Source organism: Etheostoma cragini, chromosome 15 (assembly GCF_013103735.1).
Source record: "Etheostoma cragini isolate CJK2018 chromosome 15, CSU_Ecrag_1.0, whole genome shotgun sequence".
Taxonomy (NCBI): Eukaryota; Metazoa; Chordata; class Actinopteri; order Perciformes; family Percidae; genus Etheostoma; species Etheostoma cragini.
In genome coordinates, this window is record NC_048421.1 from 17,230,917 (window position 1) to 17,251,354 (window position 20,438).

The 20,438-nt window shown below is 40.9% G+C and overlaps 3 protein-coding genes across 6 annotated transcripts in view; 2 read left to right on the top strand and 1 right to left on the bottom strand.

Moving 5' to 3' along the window:
• The window catches only part of slc1a9 (solute carrier family 1 member 9), a 24,296-nt gene extending 22,066 nt beyond the window's left edge, over nucleotides 1–2,230 (top strand). For 2 of the 3 annotated variants that reach the window (XM_034893420.1, XM_034893419.1), the window contains exon 11: nucleotides 722–901. In XM_034893420.1, coding sequence (XP_034749311.1) covers nucleotides 722–901 — 180 coding nt within the window. Of the gene's footprint in view, nucleotides 1–721 lie in introns of all 3 variants that reach the window. The other variant, XM_034893418.1, reaches the window with a different exon arrangement.
• Nucleotides 2,231–3,863: 1,633 nt separating this feature from the next.
• Nucleotides 3,864–11,631, bottom strand: LOC117957575 (potassium voltage-gated channel subfamily A member 1-like). 2 transcript variants are annotated; one of them, XM_034893429.1, is made up of 3 exons: nucleotides 11,233–11,631; nucleotides 9,388–10,144; nucleotides 3,864–6,851 (listed from the first exon to the last, which is right to left on the bottom strand). In XM_034893429.1, exons 2-3 carry the CDS (start codon nucleotides 10,084–10,086, stop codon nucleotides 5,919–5,921), a joined length of 1,632 nt encoding a protein of 543 aa, XP_034749320.1. In that variant the 5' UTR covers nucleotides 10,087–10,144; nucleotides 11,233–11,631; the 3' UTR covers nucleotides 3,864–5,918. The 2 variants fall into 2 exon arrangements, with proteins under 2 accessions (XP_034749320.1, XP_034749319.1); XM_034893428.1 differs by having other exon boundaries at nucleotides 9,388–10,173.
• Nucleotides 11,632–13,652: 2,021 nt separating this feature from the next.
• On the top strand, nucleotides 13,653–20,053 carry hsd17b14 (hydroxysteroid (17-beta) dehydrogenase 14). The gene is made up of 9 exons (XM_034893460.1): nucleotides 13,653–13,935; nucleotides 14,017–14,055; nucleotides 14,653–14,750; nucleotides 15,346–15,412; nucleotides 15,517–15,608; nucleotides 16,514–16,618; nucleotides 16,712–16,779; nucleotides 18,288–18,384; nucleotides 19,430–20,053. Exons 1-9 carry the CDS (start codon nucleotides 13,854–13,856, stop codon nucleotides 19,574–19,576), a joined length of 795 nt encoding a protein of 264 aa, XP_034749351.1. The 5' UTR covers nucleotides 13,653–13,853; the 3' UTR covers nucleotides 19,577–20,053.
• The last annotated feature ends 385 nt before the right edge of the window (nucleotides 20,054–20,438 follow it).

The window sequence follows — 20,438 nt, forward strand, 5'->3', positions numbered from 1 at the left end:
CAGTTCTGAAGGCAAAAGGGGGTCCAACCCGTTACTAGCATGGGGTACCTAATAAAGTGGCCGGTGAGTGTATGTTGAAAGTGCCAGTACAGTTATTCCCCGGCTGGCTACGGGGAGCGCAGATGTGGAAGACCTGGAAACTTTGACCAATCAGAGCAGACTGGAAACTGGACTTTTTCGGGAGGGAGGCTTAAAGAGAGAGACGCTAAAACGGAGCGTTTCAGACAGATACAGGTAACTTCAGACAGACAGTATGAGGAAAACAATGTGTTTTTTTATTGGTTAAAGAAGAGAAACAGCTTCTAGTACAGACCCAAAATGCAAGTATGGACCTGAGAATGAGCATAATGTGGGACCTTTAAAATAAATAAACCAATTAAAAACACATCAGATAATCAAAAACTCATGACATTTTTATAACTTGGAGATACATGTTTTTTTTACAGGACATTGACGCTGATAAAGCTGTTAGGCTAACGTTTTGTGCCATCTTTCTCCTTTTGTGAGAAAGTAACATTTTCTGTGTAATATTTCTTAAATCTAAGACAATATCTAGTCTCATATCATGATATCAATATATTGCCCAGACGTTTTTTCAGGTACAATGATCAAATCGTTCCAACCCCTGGTGTATACTTCATGAAACAAATCCTAAAATGTACCTTTTTAGTCACTTAATATAAACTACATGTTCTCATCATGTCCTTCCTTGCGCTCTCAGAATCCCACAATGCCTCGCTCCCACAGAGAGAGAGACAGGGAGCGGAAGCGTCTGAGGCGAGAGAGTGAAACCGAAGAGGAGGAGAGAGAGAGGGTTTTGGGTGAAGTAAGCGACGGAGAGGAGAGTGATGACACTGCTTATGATCGGAGGCACCCCATGCTGCCGAGCGACCTGCCATGATTGGAAATTTACCACCACAAAGCTTCCTCATCGACTAGTTTCCATTTAATGACAGCTTTTTGAGGTCCACAGTGGATTTCTGGCTGGTTACATTGCTACCCTGTATTTTCAGTTCACTGCTCTCAAAACCAAACTTTTAGATAAGTGATCAATAAGCTCATTTTGAGCTTGATATGCAAATATATAAAAACGTTGAGATGGCCCTTAAGACCAGGCCTGTATGGTTTCCTGCAAAGGAGCTTAAATGGAGAGTTTTTTCCCCAGTTACATCATGTCTACATCACTGTCTTGATTCCCTAACCCAATTTAAAATGCTCCTGTATGTCTGAACTTCCTTAAATTTGCCTGATAGGAGAGAAAGTGTGAGTCTGGACCTTTGAACACGCAAACATGAGTTATTAGCTGATCCTTAAACTTTGCTCAACTCTATCTCTTCTACTTTTAATTTTCCTGGGAGGAATTCAATTCACCATTTAATAGGATGTCATGTGCCGGAATATTTCATGTCTGGGAGAGAACATTTCTGTAGTCTCCACTGGTTTCGTGCTGGTCGAGACATAGTCCGGCACATACAGTAAGTGTTCAAATAGCCACAACTTGGTTTCACACTTCTGTTTTTGTGTAGATTAAACAAACACAATACAACATGTTAAAGGGATAGTTCAGATATTGGGGTTGTATGTGCTACGTCTCCATATTCAGTGTATTACCTACAGTAGATGGCAGTGGACAAGCACAGAAGCTAAGCAATGTACTGCTATGGACGGGGGCAGCAGATGAACATAAACACAGCAGCACGTTGCTTAGCCTCCATGTTTGCGTGGCTGCTTCTCTAAAGTGAGGGCGTTTTCCCCAAACGTCTAACTATTCCTTTAAATAACCTTGAGAAAAGCAACAGGTTCATGTAAATGACAGACTATGCAACCAGCAGACATCATTTTTTATAATCCCCTACCTTCTTGCATCTTTTTACATTTTCATCCTCGGTGCTGTTTTTGCACATCACCTCTCATCTTGATGTTAATATTGTGTATATCATCTATGGTTTGTATCTTCTTGTTGTGGTCTGGTGTCTGAAATGATGAGTAATAGGCAAGATGCCGTTTTTATTTTGTTGTATGTTTAAATTTAAAATTCTACTCACATTTATCATTCTTAATTGCTGTAAAATAGCATTTTCACTCTCTTCCTCCCAACTGGATTGCCTCTAATTTGAAATTTAAGTTCATTAACTGCCTCCCCACGTCCTTAAATCTTAACTCAGATTCACAGGTCCAGCTCGTGTGTATATTGAATGTAATAAAATCGTAGAAATTTATTTAAAATAAATGCATTTTTGTTTTGTTTTTTTCTCTGCTGCTTAAGTACAATCGTGGAAGGATTTGTAGTCGAAAGGGGACAGGTGTTAGTGTTTGGTGACCAAAGACGCAGGAACAATCCTGCAGACAAAGATGTTACTGGATGGAATAGTTGCAACAGACACAGATGCAAACATTACACAAGGCAAACTCTTACACACTGATGAGACAAAGACACAGAAATACCAACACACTTAATCCTCTCAAAGAAGAGTTAGAGATGGGCGAGGCAGGAGAGAGTTAGGGCTGGGAGAGGAATCGGAGGGCGGCAGATGGTCGGAAAGACGTCAATCCTTTTCATTCTTCCCAGACAGCATAAGGGCACTGTGGTTAATTGCAAGCAGAGCAGAACGTTATAGCTCCAGGTCCCTGCACGTCAGAGAGGAGAGCGGAGTTAGATAGAGGGAACTAGTGAAAGGCTGCAGGTCAGCAGAAATCTGAAAATCTGACAACGTGTTGTGAATTTTAAATTTGTGATGACGTTCTGGCTGATGTCTGTGGAACGAAGCCCTAATCTGTCCTGTAGCATGAGAGAGACACATGTCATGAGGATATCACACCATCTGAGGCAGCAGGGGGTAAGGAATTTAATCACTGCAGCCATCATCATCCAGAAGACTGTGCACGTGCGTGCATGCGTGTGTTCCTCAGTTAGAGTTACAGTGCAGTAGTACTTGTTTTTGACTTGACTCAAATACCTGATGCAATCACACATTTTATCTGCTTAGTTATAATAACTAATTATAATAACTATATAATTCAGTCAAAGTCTTTTTTATATGTCATGGAATGAAAACAACATAATGTAAGTCATCTGGATCATATGGCATCAATGAACATGATCATTTCAAGAGGAAAATGTTGCATTTAGTTTCTCTGAAGTCTTTCATGTCACATTACTGTAAATTAAATCCAGTGGCAGCAGGAGTGCGACAGATGTCCTGGTTTTAAAACACAGTCTGACATCTAGAGGCAGGTTGACTCATCACATGCACAGTGCAATATCCATACGGCCTACCATGCAATCTGTACTAAACAGTATCTTTTCTGACCGTCATACTGACAGAAACTGAGATGTGCAGCCTCCAGTATGAATCCCCCTCTAATGATAAGGTGTAAAAGCCTCATGATGCTTTTAAAACGTTGTTAACATCCGAGCTCACATCGTTACATTCTCCCAAGTCGCTGCACAGTCATGTGGAAGGAATTCAGAAATGTATGACCTGAGTGATTAAATATGATCTTTATTAAATAAAGTAAGACCCATATATATATACATACACACATAGCTACATTTGTCCTCACCCTACATCCACACAGTCAAAACAAGTTGTGAAATTATCTTGGATTCACCTCCTTTAGGCTGGAAAAATGTTTCTTTATGGCTGCATTCCCACTCAAATTCATGTCAATTACAATGGATTACATTGGTGACATTTCACAAAATAAAGTATCAATCTCCCAAAATCACCATCCGCATGTCCATGCTCTCAGTATCTTCCAAATACTCAAACGTTCTGACACAAAATGGCTGTATACACGTCTTTCACATCATGCTATTGACCTGCTCAACGTTCTGCTGGAATCTGGTGTATTTAGCTGTATTTTGGGAAAAGCAACAAGTGGGATAAACGATATAGATTCAATATTTTAGCAAAATACATAACTTTTTGATTACAGTTTATCATACTTTATTCTAGAATTTCCTTTGAGAAGCTGTTTTAAGATAAATTGAAGAATTGTTAAAACTTCATACTTCATCCCACTGATGCAAATATTCTGCAAAAGTGATACTGCCATAAAGCAGTCCAGTATGCAGCCTTAAAGTCAGCTGGTAGCCAAACGATGAATGAGACCTTATTGGGAGTCTGCTGAAGGAAACCGTACATGTTTAACATCAGTTTAATAACATCTATTCTGCGTATTTTAAGGCAGAGAGTAACTGAGGGACAGTTGTTCTCTTTGACGTGAGGACAAAGCTGTGAAGATTGTTAGTCCTACCACTATTGCCTCGGACCATCAGAGCACAGTGTTGCTCCAGACACTGCAGTCAGTATAAATGTCAGCTGGCTCTGAGCTATATGGTCTGTGACCTGATATCAGCTTTCTCCACACACCTCTCCAAGCTGTATCTATTGCACTGCTGGATGTAGCTTACAAACTGGCTTTGGACTGACTACAAAATCTCTGTCTGCGCCGCCACCAGCCAATGACCGATTTCTTTGTTGTCAACGTCAGCGCGAGATTACAGTGCTTCATATCTGCCATAACTGACAAGTACAAGCATCAACACTTGCTGTTCACTTAGCTCCTATACAGTATGTTCACAGCAACAGTTAATGACACTGTGGATCACTTAACACCATCAGATGAATGGGCGGTGAATTAATTTCTTGCATTCAGCACATCAGTCATTCAATAGTGACACTAGTAAACCGTCATTACAAGGATCATACAACATAAATTGTATATTATGACAACGTTGTTATATACGTTTTGTACATCTCTGAAGCGGTAGGATCATCAGTTGTGTTTGTAGTTTACATTGACTTTTGGTGATTTCATTTCCCTTTTTTTCATTTGAGGTGTTTGCAGTGATGATAACATGCAAGTGAGACGGGCACCTCACACATTTTTAAACAACACTTTTCTCTGTTTTAAGGACATTTTTGAGTTCTAAAATAATCCTCCATCTAGCCAGGAAAAAAATAAACCATCTGTTGCCCACAAAGGAGATGTTTTACCTACATTAGCTTAGCTGCAGCGCTACTGTTTAGCCAAACAAAGACGGTGGCTGGAAGTTCAATAATTTGGTAATGGTTTATTTTACAGTTCAGTACAGAATCATTTCTTGGTCATTTTCTTGAACGTTTCCCTGAAAGGGCTATGTAGTATGGTATTAATTATAGGCAAATAGAGACGGTGTTCAGTTGGTACACTTTCAGCAACGAAATTCCAATTAGTTGCATCCAAGATAGTGTTTCAGTCAAGTCAACTGACTATGAGAAAACTGGCCACAAGCAAGCAAACATGTCTATATATAAGGAGAATAAAATGTCCAATGATAAATGAATACTGGTTGGAATGTTTACTTAGGCTTACCATTTGCTTTCAGTAAATTCCTAGTTTACTTATCTTAAATTAGGTAAATTATTGACCCATAGCATGAAGCGTCACCTGAAACCTTTATTACCTGTTTTATCTGTTTCATGTCTATATTAATCTTTTTTCCCTTTGCCTATATTGAGATAGGAAGGTACCAAATGTCAACTCTGGCTGCCATATTTGTTGGATTTAAAAAACAGAGTCGCAACTTTGGAAAGAACTTCACATCTACTTTATTGTGCGGCAGGTGGGTTATTTTTTAATTTGAGTTGATAGAGGATTTTTGAGGTGTCTGGATAGGGCAGCAGTAAGGTTTATCAAAACACCTGCAGGGTCTTTTAAAGGTTGTATTTTATTTATTTAATGAGGAAAAAAACAGACGCTTATCAGTCAAATATAATCATGCAAAAGCCTCAAATGTAACACATCAGAGCTTCTAACAGTGCAAGTCTTTGCTAACATTTTCTCCTGTATCACTCTGCCAGCGTCTTTCCATGTTGGCACTCTCTTTTCCTTGATGTAAGACAGTGGGACAGGCCTATCCATCCTGTCAGTCAAACCTGAGTGACCAGAGGTTCTTTGAGGTAGAAGTTTATCCCTCTCTGATACCCACCTTCCTGTCCGTCACAAAGCCCGGCCAGGAGCGTCCCGTTGAGCGGAGGGCGGATACCCCTGCTCTCTTGCCCGTACAAGAGTACACAATTTCCCGTGTGTTCATGCTCCTCGTCCACTCCTTCCTCATTTCCGCCCTCTTCATCGTCCTCTCCTTCCCAGACCGACGTGGAGACATGATTGTACTGGGTCGTGTCCTCGCACTCCATCTCGCGGTGGTAGAAATAGCTGAAGTTAGACACAATGACGGGAACTGGCAACGAGATTGTGAGCACGCCGGCGATGGCGCACATGGAGCCCACCAGCTTCCCTCCGACCGTCACCGGGTACATGTCCCCGTAGCCGACTGTCGTCATGGACACGACAGCCCACCAGAACGCCTCAGGGATGCTGGTGAACGCCGTGTTAGGATTATCCACCTCTGCAAAGTAGGCGGCACTAGAAAAGATGATGACTCCGATGAAGAGAAAGAAGATGAGCAGGGCGAGCTCTCTGAGGCTGGCCTTCAGCGTCTGGCCCAGGATCTGGAGGCCCTTAGAGTGACGAGAGAGCTTGAAAATCCTGAAGACCCTCACAAGCCTGATGACTCTGATTAGGGCCAGGGACACGGAGGCCTGTGCGTCCTTGTCCTTGGTCAGCTCTGTGCCCAGGGTGACGAAATAGGGAATGATGGCGAAGAAGTCGATGGTGTTCATGACGTCTTTGAAGAAGTGGATCTTGCTCGGCGCGCAGGTGAAGCGCACAATGAGCTCAAAGGAGAACCAGATGATGCAGATGGTCTCTACAATGAAGAAGGGGTCCTGGAAGGGAGTGAAGCCAGGTGGGATCAAGATGGTTTCATTTGCTATGGTCGGGTGCGGTATGGTGGTGAACTTCTGTAAAACAAAGGATGAAGGAAAAGTTGTTAGAGTTGCCCTCAGAGATAGAAGAAGCCAAACAGGTTGATTCTATCATCTGTTTATCAAACCTGAGTTGGGAAATATGAGAATAAAGGGGAAGGGTAAGGCTATAATAAATACTGTATCTCCATGGAGACAAGGTTTACAGGGGAGTAAACAGAAATAAAAGACAGCCTGTATGATCTGTGATACGGTGCTAACTTTTCTCTCCTCTCCATTTTCACTCCCGTGGCTTATTATTTTTCCCTTACGTTTTTTTTTATAAATCGGTTTCTCTATATTTAAACGCACACAAAAAACATGAAGTTAATTTGACGCTGGTATGCGTTACACTCCTGACACCGGCACGGCCACGACATCTGACACTTCATTTAACCTGACGGCTTGTTTTTTCTGGGAAGTAGGTGCAGGTTTGAAATGGCTGGGCATTAGTGTCTTTTAACAAGTTAGATAGAGTTACTCTGGTAAACCTCGCAGCACATATTGTCCCTAAATAATTCTAAGACTGACACAGTTCAGATAAGGTTGGCTTCACGTTTCCAACAGTCAGTTCTCAGATCCCCACTTCTGAGATTTCTGCCACCGCTTTGACTGACTCAACTACTATATGTTTACTGGTATGGTTGTAGCTTGCAGTGGTGTTGAACACCAGTTCCTAATACTGCAAATGGAAGGGCTGTCATCAAGGGGCTATAGGCTCTAATACCGCTGTGTTACCTCGTTCAATGATATAGTGACTCAACAGACATTTATTTAAATGAAAATCCTCAAGATGCGTGCCCATTTGGAACAAGTTGATTGCTCGGCCCCCGGAAATGCTGCTTTAGCGTTCTCAAGAACCGACTTCACACTCGACACTGCGCTCCCTTGGGTTCGCAGCGATACGCAAGTTGGAAGTGGATTGGATAAATGTTTTTTGAGATATACGAAGAACATTCATACATGCTTACATGCACAGAGAGACAGAGATTCGTCCTTTAGATGATGCTGCTACAGCGCCACCAAATGGCACCAAATGTGCCATGGCCGCTAAGGCATCAAATCTACACACGTCCACCCAATGTGGTTGCAATAGCAGAAAGAGTTCCTGCGCACAACATTTGAGCAAACTTTAAAATCATAAAAAAAACTGAAAAAGTAACTTTTTCGGGCTTGGTTCAGAGATGTTTTGTACTAAATTTGGTGACAATAGCTCAAAATTTGTTTGGAGGAGTAGCAAAACGCTGGAAAATTGGTCAATGCAAATCGGCACCTATGGTAATTTATGGTTACAAATTACTCATTAAGCAGGTAAAGTAGATCTGATTAACGGTTCTCGAGATATGTGAAGGACACATAGACACACACACATACACACACACACACACACACACACACACACACACGTCTTGCTTTATATAACTCGACAAATAGAACCAATAACATCTTCATCAGAAACTAACAAAGCAAATGTAGTTGGTTTGATTTGTCCCACCATCCGGGGAGAGAGTTATTGCATGGGGACGGCTGTGCATGCGGGTTTTGTTGTGTTTGTGTAGCTTTCCAAAAGCGCCAAATGCTCTGATCACATGAGCGTATCTATCTATGTAAGGGAGTAACGGAGCACTGTCGATGGTGATGGGAAACATCAATCCAGCAAGCACGGCACGGTGTCAATTCTGCAGCCCGAACCTCCAGAATCCGTCTCGTCTTCATGCTACAGTAACAGTGTGAGGTTCGAATTTCATTTTGTGTCGGTCATCAGAAAATTGGATCTGTGAGCCTTATTTCCATGCTATTTTCCCGTGTGTAGCCTATGAGTTACACCGTTTATTAATACAGACATTTGTTTATGTGTTGATGTGCTCTTAGGGTTGTCCTATCCCTATATATAGCCCTTTAGATCTCCAAGGAGTAATGTGAGACAAGCTCTTTTCCTTCACTTCACTCTTCCTTCTTTACCTCTAACTCCTTCCACTCTCTCTCTTTTCTCAGTACTTTTGATGTATCCACTCCACCCAGAATCTGGCCCTGGCAAACAGCCCCGAGTGGGTGACAATGTATATCCTCTCCACAATATTAACCTAAGCTCTTCTGTCTTTCATTGCTCTTGCTTTTCCATCAGCAGTTTCACTCCCCCGCCTCATCTTCTCCATTCCTTTGCCTCTATCTTGGTGGATCAGATTTAACGACAAGTCCAAAATGATCTCAGGAAAACCTCGCCCTCGCCTTCTGCTCTGTCTGCTGCCTTTGCATTCCCTTCCCTCGACCCTGATTCTTAACTTTTAAGCTGCAAATCATCCTTTGGCTTTTTTCCCCCAGTGTTGAGAGAGAAGATAAAGACGTTTTCACCTCGTTCTGCTTCATGTGACACCTGTCAGCATGTGTTCCTTCTATGTTCACCTCATCACTCCCTCGCAGTGATAACTTCTGCGCCCTGACAGCTACTTGCTCTCTCCTTCACTTCTCCACACATCACATCCATCTGCGGCCTCTCTGTTTCACTCATCAGCACCATTTAATCCATCCTCACCTCACGCAGTTCCTTCTCATTCCTGAACTCAGGCATAGTCTCCAGGCAGAAGATTAGAATGGAGATCACAATGACCATGACGCTGATGATGGCGATGATCCGAGCTCCGCCGGAGGACTCCGGATACTCAAACAGCATCCAGAGGCGGCGCTGCAAGTCATTGGTGGGTAAGGGCCTCTCCTCCTCCTTGGGGAAGCCTTCGTCCGCTTTGTAGCGGTCGATGATCTCCTCCCCGAGCTCGTAGAAGCGCAGCTCCTCCAGGAACATGTCCAGAGGGACGTTGGCGGGCCTCCGCAGCCTCCCGCCGGACTGGTAGAAGTACAGAATGGCATCAAAGCAGGCGCGGCTCCTGTCCAGGAAGAGTTCGTTCCGCAGGGGGTCGTAATAGCGAAGGCGACGCTTGGGGTCACCCAGCATGGAGTCGGGGAACTGGGCCAGAGTGCGGAGCTGGGTCTCGTAACGCATCCCTGACACGTTGATGGCCAGACGTTCGTTTAGAGCCCAGTCGCTTCTCCAGTGACAGCGACGCTTCTCCTTCATGGCCTTTCCGCCCGGTTCCTTCTCGCTGCTCTCCTTCTCCAGCTTGTTGTGTTTATCTTTGGTCCACTTTTCCTCATCACCGACCTCCTCAGCTTTTTGTTTCTCATTTGTCTGCCCTCCTCCTCCTCCTGTATCTCCTCCCTGGTCTTGGTTATCCATCTCTCTTTGTTTCTTTCTTCCTTGTGTTTCTTGTCTTACTTTCTTTTGTCTCTTCGCTCTGGAGAAGACAATTCAAGATTGACCTGACTGTGCAGAAACAACAGAACAGCAAAACATGGTCAGATAAAAGGGGAAAGTACAGTATTTGTAGTATATAACACTTTTTAATCACCATTTCTGTTTATTTAAATGCACAAAGGTCATAAATTTGATCTTGAAATAAATTCTCCCTTAGTTGCTTCATTTTGTCATTAATCCACTAACCAGTGACACAGCCAATACATTTTGTTTTCCCAAATATGTTGGAACTGATTAATAAAATATTTCAATTTAAATCTCACCTCTTTTTTGTAAACTCAGTTGAGAGGTTTTCTGGACTAAAGTGTTACTAAGATTACATAAGACGACATAAAAGAGAGAGAAAAGTGTGCTACATTAAAAAATAAAAAATAAATGCTGATTAAACCAAAAAAAACTAAACAGAATTAGTATCAAGATGTTCACTTTTTGTATAGCTTTACACAAAAGCCCTCTCAATAATTAGAGATGTTCTCCGATACTGCCTAAAACACTGGCATCGGTATCATGAAGTACTGGAGTTTATGAACCGATCGGATAACATGTAATAAAGCCCTAAAGAAATTCTACATTAAAGTAGTTTATTTATGTTCTTTTTCTAATTAGAACTGACTGGAGAAACTGGATAAAAAAAGAAAGTTCTGTGGCGTTCATTGTTTGTGTTTCTTTATGTTTCAATATGAGTTAAACCTGAGCCAGACCAACAACAAAGATAGAAATCCTATCTCATCCATACAGGGATAGTAGTATACAGTTGTTACCACATTATATAATATATGACACATCGGTATCGTCAGTACTCAGTATTGGACCATCTCTAGTAATAAAAAAACATTTTATTTATACAGTGTTTTTCCTGGTACTCAAAACACTTTACAGCAACTAGTAGAATAAAATGTGATATTATCATAAGGTGAAGGCTAATCTATCGAGATATGTCTTGATAAGTGATTTGAATGTGTCCAGGGTAGTACGCTCACTGATGTTCAACCTTTCTCCACCATATTCTGTACTGTAAGTACCAGCATGCAGACCCTCGGTGCAAAAAGCCCCACACATGCTCCTCACCAGTTTATCACCATGTCCAGTTCAGCTGTTAGAAACCTCCTGTCACCCGTCTGCCGCTGATTCAAACTAACAACACCTCCTGAGAGTGACCCTGACTCTCCTACTGTACCTCCACCTCAGGGTGCCTTTGGGGCTAAACCTTCCCTCCTTCTGAGACAGTTTGTGGAGCAATTTCTGCATCATGGTGTCCAGACAACCCCTCCTCCTCCATGTGTCACGTTTGGGAGAGGAGGGGAGGTGGCAGGCCAGGGGGTGCATCGTGGCTCCTTCAGGGGCTGCTGGGGTGTTAATCTGCAGCGCGGGTGAAGTAAGATAGTAAAGCTTGTTTGTAGGTCACTCACGGCCGTCACTTGTGCTCTCTGTCGTGCTCAGCGCGCCCCGGGGAATGCTGTCGGCCCGAAATTCAATATTCTACCCTGTCCTCCACCAAGAGCTCTGCTGCCCCCCCCCTTCTCTGCCCCCAACCACCCTTCCTGCCCGAAAATGTCAACCTCTTAACCCCTCACTCTTCTTAAACATACTGTTTGCACGCATGTGTACATATGAACTTGCACACTCACATAGATGATGCCCAAACTATAATGTAAAAGGAAAGGAAACATTTTAAGAAAAGTAAAAGTTGGTTATGATCGTGATTTAAACTCTAAATGAGCACACACACATATGGGGTTAGTATTTTCTTTTGGTTTCTGTCCCCTCTAAGCGCTTTCATAACTTTGCTGTCATCATCTATTTTAAATTACATTTGGCTACTTGACTGTGGCTTGTTCAAAATTGTCCCCGATTTAAAACATGGCAAATGAAACCTGACCTGTCAATGCAGCCTTCGTTTTAAATTAAACATAAATCATCTGGATGTCTGGGGTTATTTTAGACTCATCAGAATTCAACACTCAAGCATCTCTGTGTGGCACTGTGTCTGTTTGCAGTCAAACTACAATTCCCATAACAGGAAGCACTTTGCAAATGTTGCCTTAAAATACAGTATTGGGGTTTTCAGAATCATAAATGCAGCTGTATGGTACATTAAATAAACAAGAAATTGGACTTCTTCAGAAGATATTTTTAGATTTAAAGGTGTGACTGTGATGATGTTAGGCTAGCCTAATCAGTGTCTAACTGAAACACATTTATATGAAAGCCTTTCATTTTACTTGCATGTTTAATGCTGGAGCTTTTTTTTAGTTTGTCAGTTTTAGCCATGCAAGCAAAAATTGTTATAGTGAGAAATATTTCAACAACTATCAAATGGACATTTTGGTACAGGAAGAAAAAAGCTCTGGCTTGTTTCAATGTCTTTAAACCAATCAGGGGCATCAGACTGGGGGTGGGGCGGGGGTAACCCAGGGCCCTCAGCTGAGGAGGGTCCAAAAAGATGCTAGAATGAGTAGCTGTGGATGCGGGGAGGGGCCCGTGGAAAATGTTGTTATGCTACGCCCCTGAAACCAATCAAAAACATGAGGAATTGAGGGAACTTGTTTTGGTGGAACATTTGCACCCTCCCCAGTAACGTGAACTATTTAAATTAGCTGGATACATGGTTAAACCATAATAAGCCATCCACACCAATCCCACCAATCTGTCCCAAAACGTCCCTGTTATATAGCAAATACCGATTTAATATTATTTGTAAATCTTTACAATCATTGCCCTAAAGAACCATGCAGAATTTTCATTTTCAGCATATAGCTTACTGAATCATATATAAAACATATATGTTTTTTCCCAAAGGAAGAGATTTTGAGAGCGGCAACACACAGAGAGAGGAAGGTGAGGGAAGGGTACCTCCGTTGAGGTCAGCAAGTCAGTGTTTTCACTAATTCTGAGAAATATCTCAATATTTTCTGGATGGATTGGAACAAAATGTAGTTGTGTATGTCCCCCTCAGAAAGAAGTGCAACCACTTCGGTAATCCTCTGACTTCTGTCATCTTATTAACATTGTCATTTTTCCAACACTTATAAAAATATCACCAAAACTATTCAGCATTAGCTGTACTTTGTGTTCAGTGCTACTTAGCAAATTATAGCATGCTAACAGGCTAAATTAAGATAGTGGACATGTTAAACATTAGGCTATACTTGGTTATATGAGCATGCTAGCATACTGACAATAGCATTTAGCTCAAAGTTCTGCAGCTTTAGTCTCTTGCTAGTATTGTTATTGTATTAAATAAGTGTAGTCATAATTGAATACGTCCGTGTCAAATTAACAGTTATTATTATTGTTGTAGTTGTTGTTGATTTAAAGACGAGCAGGTGTGTCTTCATTTAGCAGCCATACAGGTTTTCATGTAATCCTTTCACATTATGTAAATGCAGTTTTAATGTTCTTTATTTAATAAGGTTCACAATTTGGCGACTTAATTCTCCAATTTACTGACAGTTTAAGTGAGTTTTGTAATTTCCAATAATACCAACAGCACCTAAAGGCAGCAGAGCAAACCCCATGATTTGGTAAAACTTTGAACCTCACCCACGCAAACTGCGTTTATTTAAGGAAGTGGATAAACTGAAGAGACGTGGTGCAAAGACCGAATTGGAGCAAAGAATTCAATACTCGTCTCGTGCAGCGTTGCGGCGTTTTAGGACAAGGTTTATCATCATAATCACACAGCCGAAATGTCCCTCCGATACCACAACAAAGTTGTCATTGTGACTGGAGGATCCAAAGGAATTGGCAGAGGGATTGTCAAAGTGTTTGGTGAATATTGATATTCATAACGTAGGTTTGTTTGTGATCACACAAGAAGTGGCGCATTCAATATTTTGCATCTTTTTTCAGTGGAGAATGGAGCCAAAGTGGTGTTTTGTGCAAGAGGAGGTTAGTAACATTATTTTTGGTCAACTATTTTCCTATTAAATTCAGTTTTTCTTGACCATACATGCCTTTATCATCTGGGAAATGACTTTACATTTACTGCTAACTCAAGTAGACTACAAGTAGAAATAGGTAGAAATACCATAGTCCTCAATTCAAAATGTTACTCAAGTAAAAGTACAAAAGTATCAGTAAACTGTGCTTTAAATATGAAACGTATTTATTTAGAAACACTGCTTTCTTTCAGAGTGTTATTATGAATACTATATGCATATTACAATGTATTATAGGATACTGTTATTCATGTTGTAATTGGTCAACTTGTAAATGTTAGGTACTTCATGCACTACCGCTTAGCTTAATAGTAAAAGTACTGCAAGCTTAATGTGGCAAAGTCAAATGTATGATATTTTCCTCTCTGATATGTAGTGGAGTAAAAGTATAAAGTTGCATTAAGTACCCAAGTACAAGGACCTCAAAATTGTACATATGTACAGTACTTGAATAATGGCTCCCTTTACCTTCCCCCTATAGCTAAAGGAGTTGTTCTGAAAGCATTTCAACCTAAAATGTGAATGTGTATGTCACTATAACCCACAGGTGCAGCAGGTGAGGCTCTGGAGGCGGAGCTAAACAAAGCAGGGCCAGGATCCTCTAAATTTGTCACATGTGACATGTCCAAAGAGGAGGACATCAAGGTAATGTGCAACTGCAGTGTCCTGGTTATACTGCACTCAAAATGTACACTTTACTTATAAAACTGTCATAATCACAAGATGCACGTGTGTGTGTGTGTGTGTGTGTGTGTGTGTGTGTGTGTGTGTGTGTGTGTGTGTGTGTGTGTGTGTGTGTGTGTGTGTGTGTGTGTGTGTGTGTGTGTGTGTGTGTGTGTGTGTGTGTGTGTGTGTGTGTCTGTCTGTGTCTCCTGTTTATCACCTGTTTTATTTTAAGACCAAAAGATCTAGATATGACATAAACAAATTCTAATTTAAAGTTGTTTTATTTTATAAAAAGTGTATCCAAAAAGACCAAACAGACATCGATATAAAGAGGTAGTTATTTGGTTACAATAATCTGATGGGTGACAATTACCCATCACAATAATCTGCATTCACCTGCTAAAACTAGCTTGCATTCAACCTGTAAAAACTTGTTTGTCGACTCCAACCAGTTCTGTGTTTGCTTGAGCGTCTGCGGGCTCTCCTGGGTGAGGCGCTCTCTGGATTTTGTAACTGGCTTGTTGTTCCAATGCCACCGGTGGGCTTGTCTCTGACCGTCTCTGTCTCTCCGCAGAGACTGATTGCCGTCACAGTGGAGCATTATGGACACATTGACTGCCTGGTCAACAACGCAGGGTGGCGTGAGTCTCTCACTTCCTTATTCACGTGATAATGAGGATGTTTCTAGTTTCTAGTGGAAAATACTTACCCCCCCCCCACCCCCCCCGCCTCTCTTTCTCTTTAGACCCGCCTCATAAGTCCACTGATGACACAACAGCAGAGGAGTTCAGGGATCTGCTGAATCTGAACCTCGTCAGCTACTTTTTGGCGTCTAAAGTAATGTTTTGAACTTGTGGAAAAGCTTTTTAAAATCACAACTTTCTCCCATAAATGCTGACTCCCATGGAAGCAAAGAAGGGCTGTAAAGATTTTATTATTTTATAGAGAGACGACAGGAAGGGAACACGAGTTGCAACTAAGGTCCTCCCCAGCCGTAAATGCCGCTGTATTTTACTAAATTTAAAAATGTATGTGATCTGAAACCCTCTTGTCTCTTTGACGTGGTGTTGCTTTTTTACATTGATAAATTCAAATTGGCAATTCAAGTGTCCAGTATTAGAAAAAGTGGGCTAATTTTCACTGTATGTACATGTGTAATGCTGTGCAGTGATATCCAAGTTACACCTAGTGAGGGGGAAATAGTGCAAGTAGTAGTGTGATGTAAAGTTGTATTGCAGTTACGATTAAGGTCATTTAAAAGGGTGTATTAGTAGTGAAGTCTTATACAGGTGCTGGTTCTATAATTAGAATCTCATGAAAAAGTTGATTTATGTCAGTAATTCCATTCAAAAAGTGAAAATTGTATATTATATTCATTTCTCACACACAGAGTGATATATTACAATTGCTTATTTTCTTTCAATTGTGATGATTATACCTGACAACTAGTGAAAACCCCAAATTCAGTACCACAGAATATTAGAATATTGTGACAAGGTTCAATATTGAAGACACCTGGTGCCAAACGCTAATCAGCTAATTAACTCAAATTTCACTTTTTGAATGGAAGTACTGACATAAATCTTTTTCATGATATTCTAATTACATGACCAGCACCTGTAGAATTAAAATGATTACAACCTTTCTTTGCTTCCATTGACCTACCTTACTCATCCATAAACTGCTATGCATGTATGTATACAGGATCTTTGAAGTGATAGGAGGTCTCACTCTCTCTTCAGTATGTGTTGCCGTACCTACGACAGCGGCAGGGAAACATCATAAACGTCTCCAGTTTGGTGGCAACCATCGGCCAGAAGGACGCTGCACCGTATGTCGCCACCAAGGTGAGTCCATCCTCCAGGCAACAAGTGTCATTATTCCTTCAATCTCAGCTGAAGAGAAAGAAGAGATCTGTAATGTGAGCTTTTATCCACCAGGGGGCGATTATCTCCATGACAAAAGCGATGGCTGTGGATGAGAGTCGCCACAATGTGAGGGTGAACTGGTGAGTCAAACTGCAGTGGAACTCAGACCAACTATCATCTGGTTAGTCTTGAGTAAAAGTACCAATACAGCAATGTAAAAAAAACAGTACTCCATTGTAAGTAAAAGTCATGCAATCAAAATAATACTACAACTTAACACACAGAAGTATTAACAGCAAAATATACTTAAAATATCAATAGTAAAAGTACATGCTCTGCAGTCAAATGTCTCCTGTGAATGATATGTTAATTGTATATGATAATATTAAATTGTTACTACTTATGCATCAATGTGAGAGCAGCAGGTTGTTACAGCTGCTCGAGGTGGAGCTAATGGTAACAACTTTATATACTGTTAGCTTGTCTAGTCCAGTGGTTCCCAACCTAGGGGACGGGCCCCTCCAAAAGGTCACCAGATAAATCTGAGGGGCTAATAAGTGGAAGGGGAAAGAAGAAAAAGGTCCGATACACAAATCTATTTTTTTTTTCTTTATTATTTGACCTCTTTGGGCCTCAAACTGTTTTAAAATAAAACCATGTGAGGTGTATAGAGGGGTAATGGGACAGGAGGCCCCATTGCATTGTCATTGTATCTTGCATTGTTAATTTATAGGCTTATCACATGTGATTTTCATATAAAATTATAATCAATCAAAGTAACTATTTAATCAGATAAAGGCAGTAGATACTATTTCTCTATGAACTAGCATGAAATGAAAACGCTCAAGTGAAGTACCTCAAATTTGTACTTTCATGAAGTAAACGTACTTAGTTACTTTACAACACTGCCTATTGATGTCAAAAGGTACATGGCAATAATAAAGTCACGTCTAACAGTTGTTTACTTTGTGCTGCAAACTGTAAAAACATAGAAAAACAAACCCTAACCACCATACATAAAGATATTGATTCTAACAATTTTTTAGACTGAGCTATTTTCTTTCATTTAACTGACATATTAAACAATTCAGAATTTAAATGATGAAAATATGTATGTGTGTGTATGTGTATGTGTATATATTTGGGGCGGCTGTGGTAGAGCGGTTGCCCGCCAATTGGAAGGTTGGTGGTTCAATCCCTGGCCCTGCAGTTCCATGTCGAAGTGTCCTTGGGCAAGGCACAGAACCCTAAGATGCCCCCGATGCTGTGCCATCGGAGTGCGAATGTGTGTGAGTGTTTATCTGATGAGCAGGTGGCAGCTTGTACGGCAGCCTCGGCCACAGTGTATGAATGTGTGTGAATGGTGAATGTATCCTGTAGGATGTAAGAGCGCTTTGAGTAGTTGTTAAGACTAGAAAAGCACTATATAAATACAGCCCATATATATATATATATATATATATATATATATATATATATTGTCCACTGATATTTAAAACTTGTATGAGTCTCTGAGCAGACTCTGCAACAATAACTCTTTTCTGGAGTAACACTACTAAATGATATAAAGTATCTGAAAGTATTTAACTGCCTACAAAGCTAACCGTCTAAGCTCTTGTCTAATAATACTGTCTGCCGTTTATTGCAGCTTCTCTCCGGGTAATGTGATGACACCTCTGTGGGAGGAACTAGCAGGACAGACACCAGATGCTGCAGCTGCCATTAAAATGGGAGAAACTTCTCAGGCAAGTTCTCACAACATGGAGCTAGAAAGATGGGGAACATGTTTAGAGTGAAAGTGATCTTAATGAGGCCGCGGGAGGTTTGCGAAGTGTGAAAACGAAAGACAATTGTCTTCAACTTAAATCCTATCATCAGGACCAATCTTAATTATTTTAGCTGTATTTAATAGATTAGGTGTGAGTAAAGAAAATGCAGTACAGTAATATCAAAGAAAGGTCATTCATCAAGGAAAGAAAGGTCTGCTTTTATCTGAACAGAAGCAGCTAAACACCTGGTTAAGACTCCCTGTGAATAATTTGGAGGTAGCCTTCAGTTCCTGCAACAACATTGTTTTAATGTCTGTGTTTTAATCTCAATCCTGGATCTAAACAGAAAGAGTTTCTGCAACAGGTGTTTTTTTTGACATGCCAATTACAGCTTTCTATTCATCCTAAAGGCATGAGGGTGAAACCACGAAGAGGAGACACCAGACTGTGGTCCTAAAGCACAGCAATTTCCCCTTTACATACATAAAGATTCATCTGATCTTATCTTTAGAGTCTCAGCGTGCGCATCATAATTCATAGTGGAAAAGTTCAAGCAATTCATACTATCGTTCTAGATTTAAAAATTTCTTGTCAATTGTCTTGAACTTGTCAATTCCTGGAAGTAATTTAACATAGGAGAGCCCGGGCACCCAGATAGCTCAGTGGGTAGAGCGGGTGCCCCTGTATAGAGGTTTACTCCTTGACGCAGCCGGCCCAGGTTCGAATCCAGCCTGCAGCCCTTTGCTGCATGTCACTCCCCCTTTCACAACTTCAGCTGTCCTGTCCATTAAAGGCCTTAAATGCCCCAAAAAATAATCTTAAAAAAAGAAAACATAGGAGAGCCCCTGCAGCCAGTTATGAAATGCTTGTTGTACTTGGTAAATAGCTAAGAGAAAATGCCCTGTTTTTTTCACTGTGCAGTAACACACACAAACAGACAGACAGACAGACAGACAGAGGAAAGTTACATGATGCAACCCCAAACGTGCTGGAAAGTGACCAGGAATCTCTTCTCCAACAGCTGCTGGGTCGCATGGGGACGGAGGCGGAGTGTGGACTGGCTGCCTTGTATCTGGCTGCCGACGCGACTTTCTGCACCGGGATTGACCTGCTGTTCAGCGGTGGAGCCGAACTCAACTACGGCTTCAAGAGTCAGATCCCTTCTTGACTGTCAGTGGTCGTGAAACAGCTGATTTAACATGAAATGGTTTAAACCGGATTATACATACACTACCGTTTAAAAGTTTAGAATCTCCTGTCACCGAAGCAAGATTGGGTCCAGTCAGATGGCTGAGAGGAGTACTCTATATCTGAATGGCCTTTGATGTTTTTAGGATGTAGAAAGTCCTCTTTATAAGTAGATGTTATTTTGTATGAAGGGTTTGTTTTGTATGTGGAGAACAAAACTCAGTTTAATGGTTGAACCAGACTGACAACTCAAAGGGCAGAAAGAGACAAAGATCCCTCTGAGCAACATTTGAATAAGAATAAAAGAAATCAGCAGCCTTTGGTAAAAGAAACTTTAAGCTTAGCATCCACATGTGTGCAGATTTAAATAAGAACAGGTTATATGCAGAATAATGCGGCCTATAACAAATTGGAATTAACAGGCGACTGTTAACTTTAGTAAAGCTATAACTTAACATAGGTAAAAGTTTAGTCTAGGGTAAGCAATATTGAAATTTGATCAGGGAATATCAACCCAATACTTAAAGTACAGTTGCACCATTGTAGTTTAAAATTGATCTCCACTTAACGCTTTGATGTAGGCTACTGGAAAACTAATTTAAAATCCAAAGTATTCTCACAGTATTTTCCCTTGTAATGTAAAAATAAAATAATACTTTTGATGTCTGAATTATACTGGTTTTATTATCTCTGTTAAAATAGCCAGAAAAACATCACTATAACAGGTGATTCCAAACTTTTGAACAGGAATGCATGTCCAAATGTGCTTATAACACTAAGAAAACTATTCAATGGTTTTAAAATGCATGCAGTTAAATTGACTGACATTTCATAAACAGATA

What these genes read in the sequence shown, in the direction of transcription:
- LOC117957575 (XM_034893429.1), bottom strand. Translation starts at nt 10,086, where the DNA reads ATGGATAACCAAGACCAGGGAGGAGATACAGGAGGAGGAGGAGGGCAG. An exon ending in ATGAGAAGGAACTGCGTGAG is followed by an intron (nt 6,852 to 9,387) that starts GTGAGGATGGAT and finishes TTTGTTTTACAG; the next exon opens with AAGTTCACCACCATACCGCA.
- hsd17b14 (XM_034893460.1), top strand. Translation starts at nt 13,854, where the DNA reads ATGTCCCTCCGATACCACAACAAAGTTGTCATTGTGACTGGAGGATCC. An exon ending in AGGGATTGTCAAAGTGTTTG is followed by an intron (nt 13,936 to 14,016) that starts GTGAATATTGAT and finishes ATCTTTTTTCAG; the next exon opens with TGGAGAATGGAGCCAAAGTG. An exon ending in GCTACTTTTTGGCGTCTAAA is followed by an intron (nt 15,609 to 16,513) that starts GTAATGTTTTGA and finishes CTCTCTCTTCAG; the next exon opens with TATGTGTTGCCGTACCTACG.